General features: G+C 43.4%; 2 protein-coding genes across 2 annotated transcripts; both read left to right on the top strand.

Moving 5' to 3' along the window:
• The first annotated feature begins 881 nt into the window (after positions 1 to 881).
• Positions 882 to 8317, top strand: LOC144458383 (NLR family CARD domain-containing protein 3-like). The gene is made up of 7 exons (XM_078160808.1): positions 882 to 1029; positions 1199 to 1228; positions 2992 to 3123; positions 4230 to 4343; positions 5879 to 5957; positions 6101 to 6317; positions 6495 to 8317. The coding sequence occupies exons 2-7, from the start codon at positions 1221 to 1223 to the stop codon at positions 8315 to 8317; spliced, it is 2373 nt and encodes a 790-aa protein (XP_078016934.1). The 5' UTR covers positions 882 to 1029; positions 1199 to 1220.
• Positions 8318 to 15620: 7303 nt separating this feature from the next.
• On the top strand, positions 15621 to 17633 carry LOC117255727 (stonustoxin subunit beta-like). Its single transcript, XM_078160902.1, has 3 exons — positions 15621 to 15648; positions 16373 to 16615; positions 16738 to 17633. Exons 1-3 carry the CDS (start codon positions 15621 to 15623, stop codon positions 17271 to 17273), a joined length of 807 nt encoding a protein of 268 aa, XP_078017028.1. The 3' UTR covers positions 17274 to 17633.
• Positions 17634 to 19016: the final 1383 nt, after the last annotated feature.

Raw genomic sequence — 19016 nt, 5'->3', positions numbered from 1 at the left:
GCCCCGGACAACACAGCTCCCAGGTTCACCGGGACACTCAAACCCCTCCGCCACGTTAAGGTGGCGATTCTCAGAGGAGATGTTTAGTAGTCCATCAGACTAAATACATTTATCATAAACTATAGTCTATCGTAAAATTGGACTGTTTTAATTACTGAATTATTAAGCAACACAAAGACAAACTGAATCATTTTATGAAGTAAAAGTTTCTTGTGATTTAAAAGTTCAAACAGTAAAATTCAAAGGTGTTTCTATTCTCTTCACATTTTTACATGTTTCCTATGAAAAACTTTACGAGAAACTAAAATTACAGTGAAGTTACAGCCAGTGTCTGTATTTGATGGTGTTTTATTGTGGAAGAATATTTTCTATTTCACTGTCATTTAATGGGAACTGTTTGACAACTACATGTTTTACAAGTTTTTTAAGATTTATTTTTCACAGTGCACATGAATCAGCAGGTTGGAGTCAACTTTTTCTTAATTCAACTGTCTGAGCCACGTTTTCTATTGTGGTTTTCTTTTCAGGCTTTTCTGTGTTAAACAGGAGCTGAGCAGGAGAGAAGCCATTTTGAATCTACATTTCCTCATCTGATTTGAGTCTAAAAACAAGTGCAAACAAACCCAGCTGTTCTGTTTGCTTGGTCCCAGTCTGGTCCATGTGGTTTAAATGGACCAGAACTGCTGATGGTTTTTATCTCTGACAGATCAACAGTATGCAACATTCCTGTTTCATTTTCAGCCCTGGAGGTGAATTCATGTCTTCTTTTGTAAAATAGTAGTTGTCAGTGTGTGTTGCTGCTGTGGGTTAAACTTTAACATGTATCATATAAAGTCATATAAAGACGCAGCAGCTGAACTTTGAACTGAGCGCTGCAGGTTGGTTCATTACAGTGTTTGAGTGTGACAGCAGCCTGCAGCCATCGAGGACTGAATCCTGATGGAGGACAACAGAAAACTCTTTGTGTCCACAGACCTGGTCCAGACAGCAGAGAGCTGCAGAGTGATGAAGTCCATGAGAAGAAACTGAGTAAGTGGACCTTTGATTGATTCCAGTCTCTGTTGGTTCATGTGTTCACCTCCTGTCTTTGATCCAGACTCCACAGCACAAAGTTTATCTGACAACAAACACTTTAAAGTCTAATGATGAACCTGTTTGTCTGTGTCTGTGTGTCTGTCTGTCTGTCTGTCTTCATCAGGAGGCTGCAGGTTATCACCAACATGAAAAGGTATCACACTCAACACTTGACATCACATTTGATCCTGTTTCACCTTCAACATGTTCATCAGCTCTCTGTTTCCTGTTTCTCTGCTCTCTCACCTCAACACTGACTCATAATAAACCTGTAAATGTACTCAAAGAGCCACAACGTGTCAATATAACTTCATTTAAATATCAAACAAAAGTCATTTCCACACGTTGTATAAAACACATACAGTTGATACTGGACTTCAGTTTGGACTCTGATACTTGAATTATTTTATCAAGGCTCATATTTCATGTTTATTGAGGCCTCTGTTGGTCAAAGTGCTCTCATCGATCAGAGGATCATTTCTACTCTGTTAATTAATAACTGAATCAACTCAATAACAATGTTTTATTATGATGAAATAACCAGTCTATGAAGGAAGGACCACTGTAGTTATTTTACATGATCTGAGCTTTGAACTCTGATCATCTGGATTTGTGTGTTATCTGCAGTCACAGAGACAAAAGTTTTCAAAGTGAATCCAACAGAAACAAATGAGAGCATCTGTGAGTGTGAGGACGATCAGCCGACGGTTTCATGTCAGAATAATATGAGCCGTGTTCACACTTTATTCTTTGTATGTATGTATTTGTGTTGTGTGTATATATAGTGAACGTTACATGATGTGTCTCTGTTAAAGTGTCTGAAGCAGCAGACTGAACACATGTTGCACAAACTGTTGATACAAAAACTGTTGGAGACAAACTCTGAGATTAATCACAGGTTCAACTGTTTGTCATATGTCATGCTGTATCCATGGCAATGACTGTATTCCTCATGTTAACCCTGTGGACTCAGCAGTGTCAGTGTTAACAGTGAGAATTTAAACACATGACAGAGTGAGTGAAGTGTGGGGGGGCTCAGTGTGCAGGTCCACAGGGTGGAGGTTTGGATTGTGAGCTCCCCCTGGTGGTCAGTGAGGTTTACAGCTGCTCTCAGTGTTCCTGTCAGTCTGCTGTCATCCTGTAGGATTCTACTAGAGTCCACAGGATGGGATTGCTGCAGAGGTCTGGGGAGCAGCTCCAGAGTTTTGGGACTAGTGTCAGAGGTTTGTGAGGAAGCTTCAGAGCTCTGGGAACAAGTTGTAAAGGTTTGGGGACTCATGGTAGATGTTTGTAGCTCAGCTGCAGAGGTTTGGTGACAGACCTCAGTTTGATGAAGAGTCAGTAGTGTCAGAGAGTTGGCTGTCAAAGCGTTGCCCCTGTTTATCCTAACCTTTGTTGGTCACTTGACTTTTTCAAATTTGAATGGATTATTTTTGGGGTTTGGACAATTTGAAGACATCATCTTTGGCTCTAATTGACAGTACTTGATAATATTTTACTTTTTTTTTTCATTTGTACATCAAACTGTTTTCGGAGAATATCATCTGCAGATTCATTGACAGTGAATTAATCATGTGTTGCAGCATAAAGACAAGTATACATGTATCTCTGTGTCAGACATTAGCTTCCTTGGTGCAGTGTGCACCTCACTGATTAAACGTTATCAGTTCAAATCCCAGCTGTGACAGAAAATATAGTGTTGAGTTCCCCTTATGTGACACATAACTCCATCTTGTTAAACCATAATCTTCAGCTGTCAGCACTCACACACATTTTCTTCAGTAAATTCAGTTCTAGTTAAACGTTGGTGTGTTGATCCTTTTCCTGTTGATAGCTGATAGTTTCTCCAGCAGCTGCTGAGGCTGAAGACTAAAAACTGAATTTCCCTCCCTGCTGGTCTTCCTCTCTGTGTGCTAGGATCCATCAGAGACCAGACTCACCTGGACCTGAACCTGACCCTGACCCTGACCCCAACTGTGTGTCCCCCAAGTCTGACCCGTCACATGAACATGGCATTGATGTTAAAGGACGAAAAGTCTCTGCTGCACAGTAAGCTGACATTAAATGTCAAATGAAGCTGACAGCTTCCCAGTATAACTGGTCTCCTACTGCTGATATTTGAGTTCTCCATAAAGAAAAGTGGGCAGTGGAGGCTGCTGATATTTTGTCCTGTTGGGTGAAAAGGACCAGAGAGTCAAACTAAAACTACATGTCAGGTCATCAGTCACTTCCTGGATAAAACATGAAGAGATTCTATGATCTGATATGTGTCCAAACTACAGTCATCACAGTCTGTATGAATACAGGCAATCAGTGAGGGACAGAGGACATTACAGTCCACAGTGACTGACAACAGGTTCAATCAAACTGAACAGCATCAGGTCGATGTCATCAGAAAATAAAAGTGCATCCCTCTCAAATAAACAACTGAACATGTGTCAGAGAGCTACAGTTCAAGTGATGAAGGTTTTTATTTTAACAGCATTGAGATGTTTGTAAGAACTTGTCAGGTGTGTGAAGATGTAGAGTGAAAGATGGTTTTCAGATTGAGGTGGAAGATGTTCAGTGACTCTGCTGTCCTGACTTCAGCAGGAAGTTCATTCCACCAGTGTGGGACCAGAACAGAGAGGAGTCTTGACTGAAATGAGAGACCACAGGGTCCTCTGAGGGACAGGGTGGACAAACGTCCAGAGGTAGAGGAGGAATGTAGGGTCTGACTGTGACTTCTTAATATTAAGGACGAGGTCCCTTCACTTCCATCACGAAATACTGTCTTTCTCCACCCAAGCAGTGCTCAAACATCGATCCAAATTGATCTACACTGAGTTTGAAAGAGAGACTGAATGTGTGAGAGATAACTTTAAGTTTTCAAAGGTCTCCATGCTCCTCTCTGATGTTTACATGTTCTTTTAGCGCAAACTAAACCTTAGTTTGAAGTGCTGTGGCAGGTCAACAGTGTTAAGTCTTAGCACATTTGTACGTGAATCTGTTATTCAAGAATATAATTGGCAGACTTGATATTTGACAATGACAAACAAGACTTATCACAAAGACATGATTAAATGGCAAATAAAATAACTGTTACTGTCCAATAAAACCTTTGAAATCAGAGACAGAAATCCTGTATGTTTAGTAAATGTCAGTGTTTCTATCAGTTTCCAGCAGCAGAGAGAAAAGTCCCCTGTACCCAGCTGTGTGTCCATGAAGAGTGATCGGTCAAAAGAGTTTTGGGTTGACTTCAAAGATGGACGTCCTTCTTCTGACCTGCTGTAAGTAAATAAAATTGTTGATTGAAACAGATGAACTAACTGTTGTGATCCTCAGTCATGAGACACAGAATCAGGTGTCCATCATTTACAGTGTTGTTTACATCTGGTTTTCATTCTGATCAATTATGACAGAACACATCTTTAACTAACTGGTCTGTGTGTGTGTGTGTGTGTGTGTGTGTGTGTGTGCGTGTGCGCGTGCGTGTGCGCGTGCGTGTGCGTGTGCGTGTGTGTGTGCGAGAATCATTAACGCTAAATGGTCTACAGTGCGAACATAATGTAGGCTTATTCTGTCAGAGTGGACCAAGAGAGCTCATATTTTCAGACAGCTGCAGATTTTTGTCGAGGCTTTGGGACTAGCTGAAGTGGTCTAGGGACTAGTTCCAGAATTTTGGGGATTAACTGCAGCAGTATGGCCAGTAGTTTGAGAAAACTGTATGTATACAATGCAGTGGTCCGGGGACTCGCTGCAAAGGACAGGAGAAGAGGTGCAGAGGCTTGGGGACTAGCTGTGGTGATATGGGGAGTAATTTCAGAAAACTAAAAAGTAGATGCAGAGGTCTAAGGACATGCTACAGGGCATTGGGACTACTTTCAGAGCCCTGTCAACAAGTTGTAAAGCTATGGAGACTTGCAGCAGATGCTTGGGAACTAGCTCCAGAGGTCTATGCACTAACTACAGAAATCTGGGGACCACTTGTAGAGGTCTGGAGGCTTTTAAGAATTTCCTGTTGGAGGGTCACCCATATGTGCCTCAGCCTTTGGTGGTAACTTGGCTTTGGTTTTGCAGAAACGCCATCTGATTAAAGCCAAAGTCCCAGATTGCTGATCACAACCACAGCCAGGGAAATTAGTGCAGGACTCACCCACAAATGACCAAGACAAAGGTTTATCACTGACAGAAACTGACCCTAGTCCCAGGTGTGCTGTGGCCCAAACCAAACCTAGGTGTCAAGAGCTGTAGCAGGTCAACAGTGATTCGTCTTAGCACATTTGTACATTTGTACATGAATCTGTTATTCAAGAATATAATTGGCAGACTTGATATTTGACAATGACAACAAGACCTATCACAAAGACATGATTAAATGGCAAATAAAATAACTGTTACTGTCCAATAAAACCTTTGAAATCAGACATAGAAATCCTGTATGTTCAGTAAATGTCAGTGTTTCTATCAGTTTCCAGCAGCAGAGAGAAAAGTCCCCTGTACCCAGCTGTGTGTCCATGAAGAGTGATCGGTCTAAGGGTCATCTGATTTACTTCAAAGATGGACGTCCTTCTTCTGACCTGCTGTAAGTAAATAAAATTGTTGATTGAAACAGATGAACTAACTGTTGTGATCCTCAGTCATGAGACACAGAATCAGGTGTCCATCATTTACAGTGTTGTTTACATCTGGTTTTCATTCTGATCAATCATGACAGAACACGTCTTTAACTAACTGGTCTGTGTGTGTTTTTGGAAATGATATAAGTTCTACAGTCTCCTGGTGCAAACATCATGTGAGCTCACTGTTGATGGTTCCTCCACAGAGTGGACCAGGAGAGCTCAGAGGTTCCCAGTGGTCAGTCTGCCCAGCAGCATCAAACACACCTGGACTCCATATTTATGGTCTGTACATGTACAACAACTACTTTGACATCTATTCTGTTCACAATCATCTCCATGCTGCACTTTTTACACCAGTGGATTGTCAGTGTGTCCAACATGGATCTGATGTTTGAGTGTGTCATTCATATAATATTCTGTTCCAGCTGCTGGAGGAGAACATCCTCACTTTTGTGAAGAACGAGCTGAAGAAGATCCAGAAGGTTCTGAGTTCACATTACCCAGAATGCTTAGAGAGTCAGAGGGAGGATGAGGAGGTGTTGGAGGGTGAGGATGAGGAGCAGAGGAGGAGCAGCAGAGAGGCATTTCTGAAGATCACACTGAACTTCCTGAGGAGAATGAAGCAGGAGGAGCTGGCTGACTGTCTGCAGAGCAGTAAGAGGATTTCTATAAAGATTTAACATGATGGATAAATGGGACGTTTACTAATGTCTCAAGAGACGGACCAAAATATATTCATATACTCATTCTTTGAGGAAATGACATGTTGAAATATTTTCTTTGTCTTACTGATCTTCTTTGTTGTGTTCATTCAGGAAGTTATTCTGCAGTCTGTCATGTTAGTTATCACTGCAGTCCGTAAACTGAAATCTAACCTGCAGGAGAAGTTCCAGTGTGTGTTTGAGGGGATCGCTAAAGCAGGAAACCCAACCCTTCTGAATCAGATCTACACAGAGCTCTACATCACAGAGGGAGGGACTGCAGAGGTCAATGATGAACATGAGGTCAGACAGATTGAAACAGCATCCAGGAAACCACACACACCAGAAACAACCATCAGACAAGAAGACATCTTTAAAGCCTCACCTGGAAGAGATGAACCAATCAGAACAGTGATGACAAAGGGAGTGGCTGGCATTGGGAAAACAGTCTTAACACAGAAGTTCACTCTGGACTGGGCTGAAGACAAAGCCAACCAGGACATACAGTTGACATTTCCATTCACTTTCAGAGAGCTGAATGTGCTGAAAGAGAAAAAGTACAGCTTGGTGGAACTTGTTCATCACTTCTTTACTGAAACCAAAGAAGCAGGAATCTGCAGGTTTGAAGAGTTCCAGGTTGTGTTCATCTTTGACGGTCTGGATGAGTGTCGACTTCCTCTGGACTTCCACAACAATGAGATCCTGACTGATGTTACAGAGTCCACCTCAGTGGATGTGCTGCTGACAAACCTCATCAGGGGGAAACTGCTTCCCTCTGCTCGCCTCTGGATAACCACACGACCTGCAGCAGCCAATCAGATCCCTCCTGACTGTGTTGACATGGTGACAGAGGTCAGAGGGTTCACTGACCCACAGAAAGAGGAGTACTTCAGGAAGAGATTCAGAGATGAGGAGCAGGCCAGCAGAATCATCTCCCACATCAAGACATCACCAAGCCTCCACATCATGTGCCACATCCCAGTCTTCTGCTGGATCACTGCTACAGTTCTGGAGGATGTGATGAAGACCAGAGAGGAAGGAGAGCTGCCCAAGACCCTGACTGAGATGTACATCCACTTCCTGGTGGTTCAGACCAAAGTGAAGAACATCAAGTATGATGGAGGAGCTGAGACAGATCATCACTGGAGTCCAGAGAGCAGGAATATGATTGAGTCTCTGGGAAAACTGGCTTTTGATCAGCTGCAGAAAGGCAACCTGATCTTCTATGAATCAGACCTGACAGAGTGTGGCATCGATATCAGAGCAGCCTCAGTGTACTCAGGAGTGTTCACACAGATCTTTAAAGAGGAGAGAGGACTGTACCAGGACAAGGTGTTCTGCTTCGTCCATCTGAGTGTTCAGGAGTTTCTGGCTGCTCTTCATGTCCATCTGACCTTCATCAACTCTGGAGTCAATCTGATGGAAGAACAACAAACAGCATCCCAGAGGTCTGAAGTATTCAGAGACAAACAGAATCTGAAGTATCTCCACCAGAGTGCTGTGGACAAGGCCTTACAGAGTCCACATGGACACCTGGACTTGTTCCTCCGCTTCCTCCTCGGTCTCTCACTGCAGACCAATCAGACGATCCTACGAGGTCTGCTGACACAGACAGGAAGTAGCTCACAGACCAATCAGGAAACAGTCCAGTACATCAAGAAGAAGATCAACCAGGATCTGTCTGCAGAGAGAAGCATCAATCTGTTCCACTGTCTGAATGAACTGAATGATCGTTCTCTAGTGGAGGAGATCCAACAGTCCCTGAGTTCAGGAAGTCTCTCCACAGATAAACTGTCTCCTGCTCAGTGGTCAGCTCTGGTCTTCATCTTACTGTCATCAGAAGAAGATCTGGACGTGTTTGACCTGAAGAAATACTCTGCTTCAGAGGAGGCTCTTCTGAGGCTGCTGCCAGTGGTCAAAGCCTCCAACAAAGCTCTGTAAGTACAGAGACAGTTGGATTCATATATCATAACTTAAATGCTCTGTTGTCTTTTCAACTTACTGTCTTTTTATTTCTTTAATTTATCGTCTCTTCAGACTGAGTGGTTGTAACCTCTCAGAGAGAAGCTGTGAAGCTCTGTCCTCAGTTCTCAGCTCCCAGTCCTCCAGTCTGAGACACCTGGACCTGAGTAACAACCACCTGAAGGATTCAGGAGTGAAGCTTCTGTCTGATGGACTGAAGAGTTCACACTGTACACTGGAAACTCTCAGGTCAGGATTCATCAACATGTTCAACTGATGGCCACATAAATCCTGATTTACATTAGTTGATAAACTCATAACCATCACAGGATTGTCTCTGCTGATATGATTTCAAACCAGTTGTGTTTTGTGTTTCAGTCTCTTTCCATCAACATGTTTTATCTTGTTTTTTTCTCTGTTGTTGGAACTTGAAATATCAGAGAGGAATCAGTAATGTTGTCAGATAGTTGGTGGACATTAGTGGGTGTTTGGTTGGGACTAGAAAAAAGTCAGTAATAATGTTGATGTAACCCCACAGTAGGCGACAGTATGGCAGTACTGTGGTACCCACCCTCACATTATGTGACATGTGTGTTGTTTTGTGTGTTTGCAGTGTGTCAGGCTGTCTGATCACAGAGGAAGGCTGTGCTTCTCTGGCCTCAGCTCTGAGCTCCAACCCCTCCCATCTGAGAGAGCTGGACCTGAGCTACAATCATCCAGGAGACTCAGGGGTGAAGCTGCTGTCGGCTGGACTGAAGGATCCACACTGGAGACTAGACACTCTCAGGTATGAAGAGGCCTGCTGCAGCCACACACACTCAGTCTGATAGAGGAGGTAGAGCTGGAAACTTTGTCTCTGTCACACTGTCAGCCTGGCTCATATGACCCTGACACACCAAGCTGACCTCAAACAACCACAGCTGATAAACACTGACTCATCAAACTGTTTGTGTCCCACATCAGACCATCAATACAGACACAAGTAGTCAGGGAACAGTAGCCAGGATGGGCCAAAACAGGGAGGGAAGGTGATGAAATGTTTCTGGAGCCTTGTCTGTTAGCCAGGTATGTTGAGTTGAGTCTAAAGCCAGGGTTTTCTGTACTACGAAGGAGGCTCTTTCAACCTGGCTAGATTGCCATGGTAACTTATGCTGCAAACCTAACCTGGTTGGGACGAGTTTATGCTCCGACTTTCAGCTTAAAATCGTCTACAAAGCATCTTTCACTGCTCCTTTGAGTAGCGTCACTCTATAATCACTGTGAATTCAAATAAACACAAGAAGTTTGTGCTCTAGAGAAAGGATCAGCACTCATGAATAACCTCCTAAGCCCTATGATAAGCTATTATGGCAAGGTTTAACCCTTTGGGCCCTAGGCGTTTTTGGGCTATTTTTACTGCCTTTACTTTTAAGCTCATATCACAGTCATTATAAAGGCTACATACACATGCTATATCTTGTTTTTTTCAGGACAATCTGGGCTAACCAGATTTGCCATCATTTCATGTCCTTCTATGTGCCTATAGTTTATATTGATTTTATATCAATGAAAAAAACAAATCCGTGTGACTAAATTCTTACATTTTTACATGTATCTCACCATAGCAAGTTGGAAGTAGACATATTCTACCATATATGAAGAGGGGAGACTCTCTGGAATCTGGCAATATAAGAACCATGATGGTGGGACATTCTGTCACTTCACAGTTGTCCAAAACATGTGGTTTGTGCCAGGCGGACATGATTGCCAGCATTTTTTCATTATTGCAAGAAATTCCATTGACTCATTCACAAGTCAAAAATGTGTTTTATCTGAAAGAAACATGCAATATTTACATCTAAGATCATAGAAAAATAGTCACCCAAGTGCAATGATGTCCTCCAAGATAATATTTGTTTTTCACTTTCAGTTATATACTGGGGGAACATTTTGGGCATTGGTGGGGGGGGCACGTGTCCCCCTCAATGTATATGGTGACTACGGCCCTGTCAGCATGCATAATTAGGCTGCAGTTGTCTGGGTGCGCAAAGGTGAAGCGCGCTGGTCTTGTCATACAAAGTTTGATGGAGTGTCAACTGGACAATATGGAGATATTTGCATCTTGAAAGCCGGACTACAAATGTGGATAGACAGGGAGAAACACACACAAGCCTAAGACGTGGTAAGATACGATATTCCTCACTATATGAAGTGACTGATAACAAGATCTGTATAATGGATTGTAAAGAAATTCGTCAAGTTTTTATTTTGTAGACAATCAATCTGTATTTATAGCGTGATGGGATAACAGCACAGTGATGTGTGTGGTATCCCTGGAAAGCTCTGCTCCTGCGCTTTCATGTGATATGTGTGGCATGTCTGTGCGAGCCTGCATTCGCGAGTAATCCATCCAAAAGTAATGTGTGTGCAAAGCTATATGAAAGCTCTGTTATACATCATTTTAGTGTAACTTTATCATTTTTTTCGCTGTGAACACATTAGACTACTGACAAGTGCTTGGCCTTCTCGGAAATCTACAGTTCTGCTGTTTCACGTGATATGCGTGGCTTCTCGCTATGACGCACGGTCGCGGAGAAAATCCACAGAGAAGAACAGGTGTGAATTTGGACGCACTACGCGTCGTTCGGGCCCATAGGGTTAACTATACAGACCAGTGAGCAGTGATAACTAACATGTCTTTGGGGCCATCGGGTGGGAACCTCCTTTCACCGATGTTTCGTCTAGTTGGTCCCACAACACCTCCAGGAGGCTAGACAGTGATCTCTGGCATCCCAGAGACACTCCCCTAATGCCAGGTCTCACTGCTCCCCGCACCAACCCAATAACCTCCTTTACCTTACTTACACATGGCTTTCTCAGCCCAAACAGCACTGCCACCTTCAACCAAACCCAGGCTCCGTACATGCGAGCTCTAGGTAGAAGCAGGGCTGATACTACCTTTCCTAGCACATTCACCATACTCTATTTCACATGCTACATAGCATAACTACAATATAAGCTAAAGTTAAAGGAGATAAATAAACTCACAGGATCAGCAAACACACTCACCTTGCAGCATGGCCTCAAACAAAATGGATTCATATAGGCCACTCCCACACTTAAATAACCTTCCTCTTCCTCCTGAGAGGAGGTGGATCTCTCCACCTGATCTCAAGGAGTTATGTACCCTGCTTAGTAGTTCCCCCTGCTGGCCCCCAACTGACATTATTTCTTCTCTTATAGATAAACTGGCTGGTTCTTGCTGCTTCATCTGACATTTCCCTCACTGTCTTCCTCAAACTCTGTCCCCGCACTCTGAGTTCCCCCAAGAGCGAGACAGCTGATCTTGCTATGAATCCCCTACACCCCATTTCCACTGGACAAATCCTAGTTTTCCATCCTTGCTGCTCAGCTTCTGCTCCTAAGTCTGCATATCTTAGCTTTTTTCTTTCATAGGCTTCTTCCACTGAGTCTTCCCAAGGAACTGTCAGCTCAATGAAATAAACTGTCCGTTGACTCACTGACCACAACACTATGTCAGGCCTCTGCCTGGTACAAACTATTTCCTGGGGAACAACAAGCTTTCCCCCTAAATCTATTTGCATTTCCCAATCACAAGCACCTTCTAGACGGCCACACCCCTGCCTCCTTACTAACTTATCCCTTCTGTGTTTCTCTCCCTCACAGACAAACTGAATTGCTAAACTCCTATCCTTAACACCTTCTGAATTCACCTGTCTTCGTTTCCCTTCGATTCCTGCAGCTAAACATTTCAACACCTGGTCATGTCGCCATGTATATCGGCCTTGTGACAAGCTAACTTTACAGCCTGACAAAATATGCTTTAAGGTTGCGGTACGTGAACACAATGGGCATGATGGGTCCTCATTTACACACAGTTTTAGGTTCTGGGGGGTTGGTAACACATCGTATGTAGCCCCTACCAGGAATCTAATACAATTCTCCTCCATACTCCACAGGTCCCTCGAACTAAGCTTCCTCTTCTCTACACTTTCCCAATTCAACCACTGTCCCTGTTTAGCCTGGGCCACTACCTTTGCACCCCTTACTATCTCCTTCTGTCTATGTATCTGTTCCACAGCCAGCTTTCTTTTATCTTTGAGACCTGCTTTATCCCATACCGGTTTGCCTGAGCCAAGCCCCAGGCCTCCCCGGCCAAACTGAACATTACCTCCAATCTCTGCATGTCTAAGAGCTGTCTCTGCCTCCTGAACTGCCGATCTTGGGTTCCACTTCCTCCCCTTGGTTGGATTTGGAACCACACTCCTAACTACCACGTCCTTACTCCCAGATAACAAGAGCTCTGTCCTGACCTTGGTACATTTAAATTCCTCTGTTAAACTAGATACTGGCAGCTGAAGTATCCCTTTTCCATACAATGCAACACTACTTAGGCACCTAGGAGCGCCCAGCCACTTCCTAATATAGGAGCTAACCGACCTTTCAAATCTCTCCACAACAGATATTGGAATTTCATAAATTTACAATGGCCACATTAACCTAGGATATAGCCCAAATTGCAAACACCACAACTTCAACTTTCCTGGAAGTTCTGATTTATCTATTCTATCCAATCCTTCAGCCACATCTATTCTAAATTTCACCACCTGTTCCTTATCATTCAACTCTACATTGTACCACCTACCTAAGCTCTTTACTGACTTTTCCCTAATTGTTGGGATTTCCTCATCATCTATGACAAACTTCCTATCACTCAACTTCACTTGAACTTCATCTTCATGCTGGCCCACTTGAGGTTCTTATTTACCTTCTCTAATAGCCTCTTTGTACATGGCATTGTTGTGGTCACCAGTGTCATGTCATCCATGTAAGCCCTAAGTGGTGGAAGATGCAACCCATTCTGCCGTCTCTCTCCACCTACCACCCACTTAGAAGCCCTGATGATTACTTCCATCGCCATAGTAAATGCTAATGGAGAAATTGTACACCCTGCCATGATGCCTATTTCTAGCCTCTGCCAACCTGTTGTGAAACCTGCTGTACTTAGACAAAACCTAATATCCTCAAAGTATGCTTTGACTAAGTTGACAACTACCTGTGGCACTCTGAAATAGTCAAACGCACTCCAAATGAGGCTATGCGGTACTGAACCAAACACATTTGCAAGATCTAAAAATATTACATGTAGGTCCCTTTTGTTAATCTTCGCTGCCTGAATCTGGTGCCATATCATGCTAGTATGCTCTAAACACCCTGAAAAACCCGGTATTCCTGCCTTCTGCACCATGGTATCTATTAAGCTATTCCTTTCTAAGTAGCTAGCTAATCTCTGCGTAGCTACACTAAAGAAAATCTTCCCCTCCACATTCAAGAGAGAAATCATCCGGAACTGGCTAAGGTCCACAGACTCCTTCTCCTTAGGAATGAGGACACCCCCTGCCCTACGCCATGCTCTTGGTATAATTTGTTTTTCCCAAACTATTCTTAGCTGTTTCTACAAAAATGTAAGCATATCAGGTGCACTTTTATAAACCCGGTAGGGGACTCCATTAGGCCCTGGGGCCGAAGAAGCCTTTGCACGCCTGACCACCTCCTGAACTTCCTTCCACCTAGGTGGCCTGACATCCATCTCATGCTCTATCCCTTCTAGTGGAGGGATATTGGGTGGGAAACCTACTATCCTATTCTTCTCTAAATCTGAATATGTGTTTCTCAAATATTCTTCAACCTCTACCCTTTCTGCTTTAAGTTGCCCTCCCTTTTCCTGGCTGAACAATCCTTTAACAAACTTAAAAAGGTCCCTGAAAAAACCTGTCCTTACATGTTCCTTCTTCCTCCTCTTTTTCCTGAGATGCTCTGCCCTTCTAAGAACTGCTAGCCTGCTTCTCAACTCCTCTTGCAACACATTAATCCCCTTCCTTTCTTCTTCTGTAGCCTTTTTCCACTGCTTTCTTAACTGTCTCCTTTCCTTGACTAACTTCTCTATTTCTCTTTGCCGCCTAGATTTACCTGACTGTACCCTCTCACTCCTCTTTCTCTCATGCACCCCAAACCTCTCTACACCATATTAGTAAATTATTTCTCCCATCTTTTCTAACCTTTCTATTGCATTTCCTCTAAGCCTACTCAAGATTACTGACAAATCTCTATTAACTCTCTCCCATTCTTTACTGTCATTTGCCCTAGGCCATCTAACTCTAACCTTTTGCTCCATGGTTCTCTCTCTGACTGGCATACTGGCCTCAGTGTCACCTGCATCCTCTCTTGCTACCCCCTCCTCCTCAGTGGCAGCGTTACTGATATCCTGCGAACTGTGGTTTTCTACGTGCCGCTGGACTTCATCCGACTGACTCGACTGACTTCTTAGGAAGTACTGATCAATGCGGCTACTCTGCCCTTTCTTTGCCACACACTTCTTCTTTCCCTGATGAGTTCTGAGGCCTTTCACTGATGTTATTTTCTGCCAGCCACAAGGACAAACCTGAAGCATCTTGTTCTCAACTGTGCAACTTTTATCCTCTACAGATGCGCTCGCCTTGCCCTGAGTGCTGCTAATTCTATCCCTGGTGGATAGGCCCGTGCCCCTATCCTTCACTGAGTCACAGATCCAAGTCATAGTCATGTCTGTTCCAATGTCTGTTACCGTGTAATCCATCTGTGAGTCATCTTCCACCCCTGCTCTCGCTGACTCTTGGGGTATTTTCCCTATGTTGGCTGTAGCTAATTTTGGTTGTAGTAAGGCTGTGAATATATGAGCAATGCAGATTGTTAGCTGAGGGAAAACGTTTTAAATGCACTTTATCCAACTTGTTGAGCCGTAACTTTACAGACATGTCCCTGCACGAAGCTTTGTGATTACAGTAGTGTTTACTGTATCTATCAGGTCACTTTATTTTAACACAGGAACCTAGAGTCCATCAGTGATGCTGAAAATCTGAGTAACATTGTTTTATTTTATCTGTAAGGTTGTTGTTGCTCTGAATTACTGAATATATTTGTGTCCTCTGGTCCATCTGTCCACACTGGCTCTAAAAAAAAGCTTCTTTAAAATCACAGGTAGCAAACAGGTGACTATATTATTAATCAGGATGATGTTTACTGTCATATGACATGTGATATAATTCCTTCAGACCACCATAATGTTACCATTGTGGATTAGGTTTTATGTTTGCTCCTGATTAGCTCAAGTCTGTTTACACTGCTGGTATATTACAGCTGATAAAACACTGATTAGAACATTAATTATTCCCTTGGTATTTATCACAGATAATATTCAATCAGTCAAATTCATTTCATTTTAATTTGCCCCCAAACTTTAGTGATGTCCGTGTCTCCTTCATTAAGGGACAGTAAATGCAGTTCTTGAGTAAAAGGTTTAAATCTGCTGCACCAAGTTTAAAGTTTCAGAGCTGTAGAAAGAGCAGCTGTCACGTTAGAAATAAACAGAGAGGTCACATAAATATATTCACATATGAGTTCACACAGTTAGTCATATTAATGCAAACACTCCTCTCTGGCTGTAACTGAAGCCACAGTGTTGCTTTTTACTGTTTTACTTTTCAAGATTCTTCAAAGGTGGAAGTAGGCGGCACGTGATGGATCAGTTTTAAGAGTCAGTTGATGCGCTGAACGCATCATTTGACTTGTTTTATGTGAACATGCAGAGCCTGAAGAAGAAAGCCTGAGTTAACAGTTGACAACCACCTTCATGGTGTCTGTTATCTCTGACTGAAACTTTAGGATTTGTTGAGTCAGCTCAGACAAAGAGAGACTGGTTCTGTTGAACTGGCTTCGTGGTGCAACACTCTGGTTTGTGGGCTCATATCAAATAATACTGCAGGATGTGTTGATGCTCATCATCTGCCACCAGTGTGTGTTGCCCTTAAAGGGAAATTTCGGTTTATTTTAACCTGTCTCCTATCGTCCTAAATTTGTTTCAAGTGACTAGTGACATAAAAATAATAGTTAGCATGTTAGCCGTTAGCCGAGATACAGCCGGGGCGCATAGTAGTGTCAGACCTGTTAAAACGTAAGTGAACGGGCAACCTTCAAGTGCAAAGTTAGTCCACTAAGCAAGCTTTTTTGTGGGCACTGGGGCACAGCATTCACAGGTACACCACCAATCTCCAGAGCTATGCAGCCTTGCAGCAGCCATTCCTCCTCTCTCGTCCTCTACCTGTTGCGCCTCTCTCTCTCTCCTCCTCCGTTCTTCAATTTCACGAAGCTCTTCGTCAGTGTATTCTGCTCTGACCCCCCCTCCTCCTTTCAGGGTGGAGCCTGCTGGAGTCCGATGGTTGACACCAGGTCTGAGGAAGTGTAAGTGTGTTTTTCATTTGATCTTCAAACTGTGACATCACTCATTCAAATCTCTGATGTCATCATCAGAGTGATGATAGATGAATAACTGCAGCTGTATTGTGTCTTCTTCTCTCCATCAGATTCCTGTGAACTCACAATCGACACAAACACAGTGAACAGACACCTCAAACTGTCTGACAACAACAGGAAGGTGACACATGTGGAGGAGGATCAGTCATATCCTGATCATCCAGACAGATTTGACCACTGGCCTCAGCTGCTGTGTAGAACTGGTCTGACTGGTCGCTGTTACTGGGAGGTCGAGTGGAGAGGATGGGTTTATATATCAGTGAGTTACAGAGGAATCAGGAGGAGAGGAGACAGAATTGACTGTTTGTTTGGATGTAATGATCAGTCCTGGAGTCTGAGCTGCTCTGATGGTGGATTTTACTCTGTGTGGTACAATAACAGAGAAACATTCATCTCCTCCTCTTCCTCCTCTGGTAGAGTAGCAGTGTATGTGGACTGTCCTGCTGGCACTCTGTCCTTCTTCAGAGTCTGCTCTAACACACTGATCCACCTCCACACCTTCAACACCATATTCACTGAACCTCTTTATCCTGGGTTTGGGTTTAGGCTCTTGCCTGGTTCCTCAGTGTCTCTGTGTTCTCTGTAGGAGGGAGAGTCTCCTCCTGTTAGAGAAACTTTCTCACTGCTGAACAGATAGTTCAGTGTGTACAGGATCACACACAGCTGATGGTAGTTCAGAGAATGTGTGTAGGATGTGAGTTTGTCCTGAGGGTGGTGCTAATGAAAACACTCTGGACTCCACAGATGATTCGTTTTCTGCTCGACTGTTTTTATTGATGATGTTTGTGTAAACTTTTAATTTCTCTTCATTCTCCCTCCAAAGTTTTCCTCCAGTGGTCAGAGTGAGTAACTGCAGCTCTCTCCATACAACACTGTTCATATTCATACACACAACTGCATACTAGCATTTCCTGTGAATACTTTTAGAATAAAGTGTTCGACTTCCTGTCTGTGTTCGAATGAGTCATTTACTCTTCTACATTTATCACATACTTGGTCTACACTGCAGTATTTCCATGTTGTGCTATTTGATACTTTTACTGCACTACATCTCAGAGGTACAGTACAGGCCAAAAGTTTGGACACACCTTCTCATTCAATGCGTTTTCTTTATTTTCATGACTATTTACATTGTAGATTCTCACTGAAGGCATCAAAACTATGAATGAACACATGTGGAGTTATGTACTTAACAAAAAAAGGTGAAATAACTGAAAACATGTTTTATATTCTAGTTTCTTCAAAATAGCCACCCTTTGCTCTGATTACTGCTTTGCACACTCTTGGCATTCTCTCCATGAGCTTCAAGAGGTAGTCACCTGAAATGGTTTTCCAACAGTCTTGGAGGAGTTCCCAGAGGTGTTTAGCACTTGTTGGCCCCTTTGCCTTCACTCTGCGGTCCAGCTCACCCCAAACCATCTCGATTGGGTTCAGGTCCGGTGACTGTGGAAGCCAGGTCATCTGCCGCAGCACTCCATCACTCTCCTTCTTGGTCAAATAGCCCTTACACAGCCTGGAGGTGTGTTTGGGGTCATTGTCCTGTTGAAAAATAAATGATCGTCCAACTAAACGCAAACCGGATGGGATGGCATGTCGCTGCAGGATGCTGTGGTAGCCATGCTGGTTCAGTGTGCCTTCAATTTTGAGTGTCACCAGCAAAACACCCCCACACCATCACACCTCCTCCTCCATGCTTCACAGTGGGAACCAGGCATGTGGAATCCATCCGTTCACCTTTTCTGTGTCTCACAAAGACACGGCGGTTGCAACCAAAGATCTCAAATTTGGACTCATCAGACCAAAGCACAGATTTCCACTGGTCTAATGTCCATTCCTTGTGTTTCTTGGCCCAAACAAATCTCTTCTGCTTGTTGCCTCTCCTTAGCAGTGGTTTCCTAGCAGCTATTTGACCATGAAGGCCTGATTGGCGCAGTCTCCTCTTAACAGTTGTTCTAGAGATGGGTCTGCTGCTAGAACTCTGTGTGGCATTCATCTGGTCTCTGATCTGAGCTGCTGTTAACTTGCCATTTCTGAGGCTGGTGACTCGGATGAACTTATCCTCAGAAGCAGAGGTGACTCTTGGTCTTCCTTTCCTGGGTCGGTCCTCATGTGTGCCAGTTTCCTTGTAGCGCTTGATGGTTTTTGCGACTCCACTTGGGGACACATTTAAAGTTTTTGCAATTTTCTGGACTGACTGACCTTCATTTCTTAAAGTAATGATGGCCACTCGTTTTTCTTTAGTTAGCTGATTCGCGGTTCTTGCCATAATATGAATTTTAACAGTTGTCCAATAGGGCTGTCGGCTGTGTATTAACCTGACTTCTGCACA

The sequence above is a fragment of the Epinephelus lanceolatus genome, chromosome 17, assembly GCF_041903045.1.
Source record: "Epinephelus lanceolatus isolate andai-2023 chromosome 17, ASM4190304v1, whole genome shotgun sequence".
In the NCBI taxonomy this organism is placed as follows: domain Eukaryota; kingdom Metazoa; phylum Chordata; class Actinopteri; order Perciformes; family Serranidae; genus Epinephelus; species Epinephelus lanceolatus.
Note: the sequence above shows the minus strand (reverse complement) of the source record. Positions and strands in the feature narration are given on the sequence as shown.

Coding starts and splice junctions, on each gene's coding strand:
- LOC144458383 (XM_078160808.1), top strand. Junction 3,124..4,229: donor CGAAAAGTCTCTGCTGCACA/GTAAGCTGACAT, acceptor TGTTTCTATCAG/TTTCCAGCAGCAGAGAGAAA. Junction 6,318..6,494: donor GCAGGAGGAGCTGGCTGACT/GTCTGCAGAGCA, acceptor TCATTCAGGAAG/TTATTCTGCAGTCTGTCATG.
- LOC117255727 (XM_078160902.1), top strand. CDS start 15,621: ATGTCCGTGTCTCCTTCATTAAGGGACA. Junction 15,649..16,372: donor GTCTCCTTCATTAAGGGACA/GTAAATGCAGTT, acceptor TAGTCCACTAAG/CAAGCTTTTTTGTGGGCACT. Junction 16,616..16,737: donor GACACCAGGTCTGAGGAAGT/GTAAGTGTGTTT, acceptor TCTCTCCATCAG/ATTCCTGTGAACTCACAATC.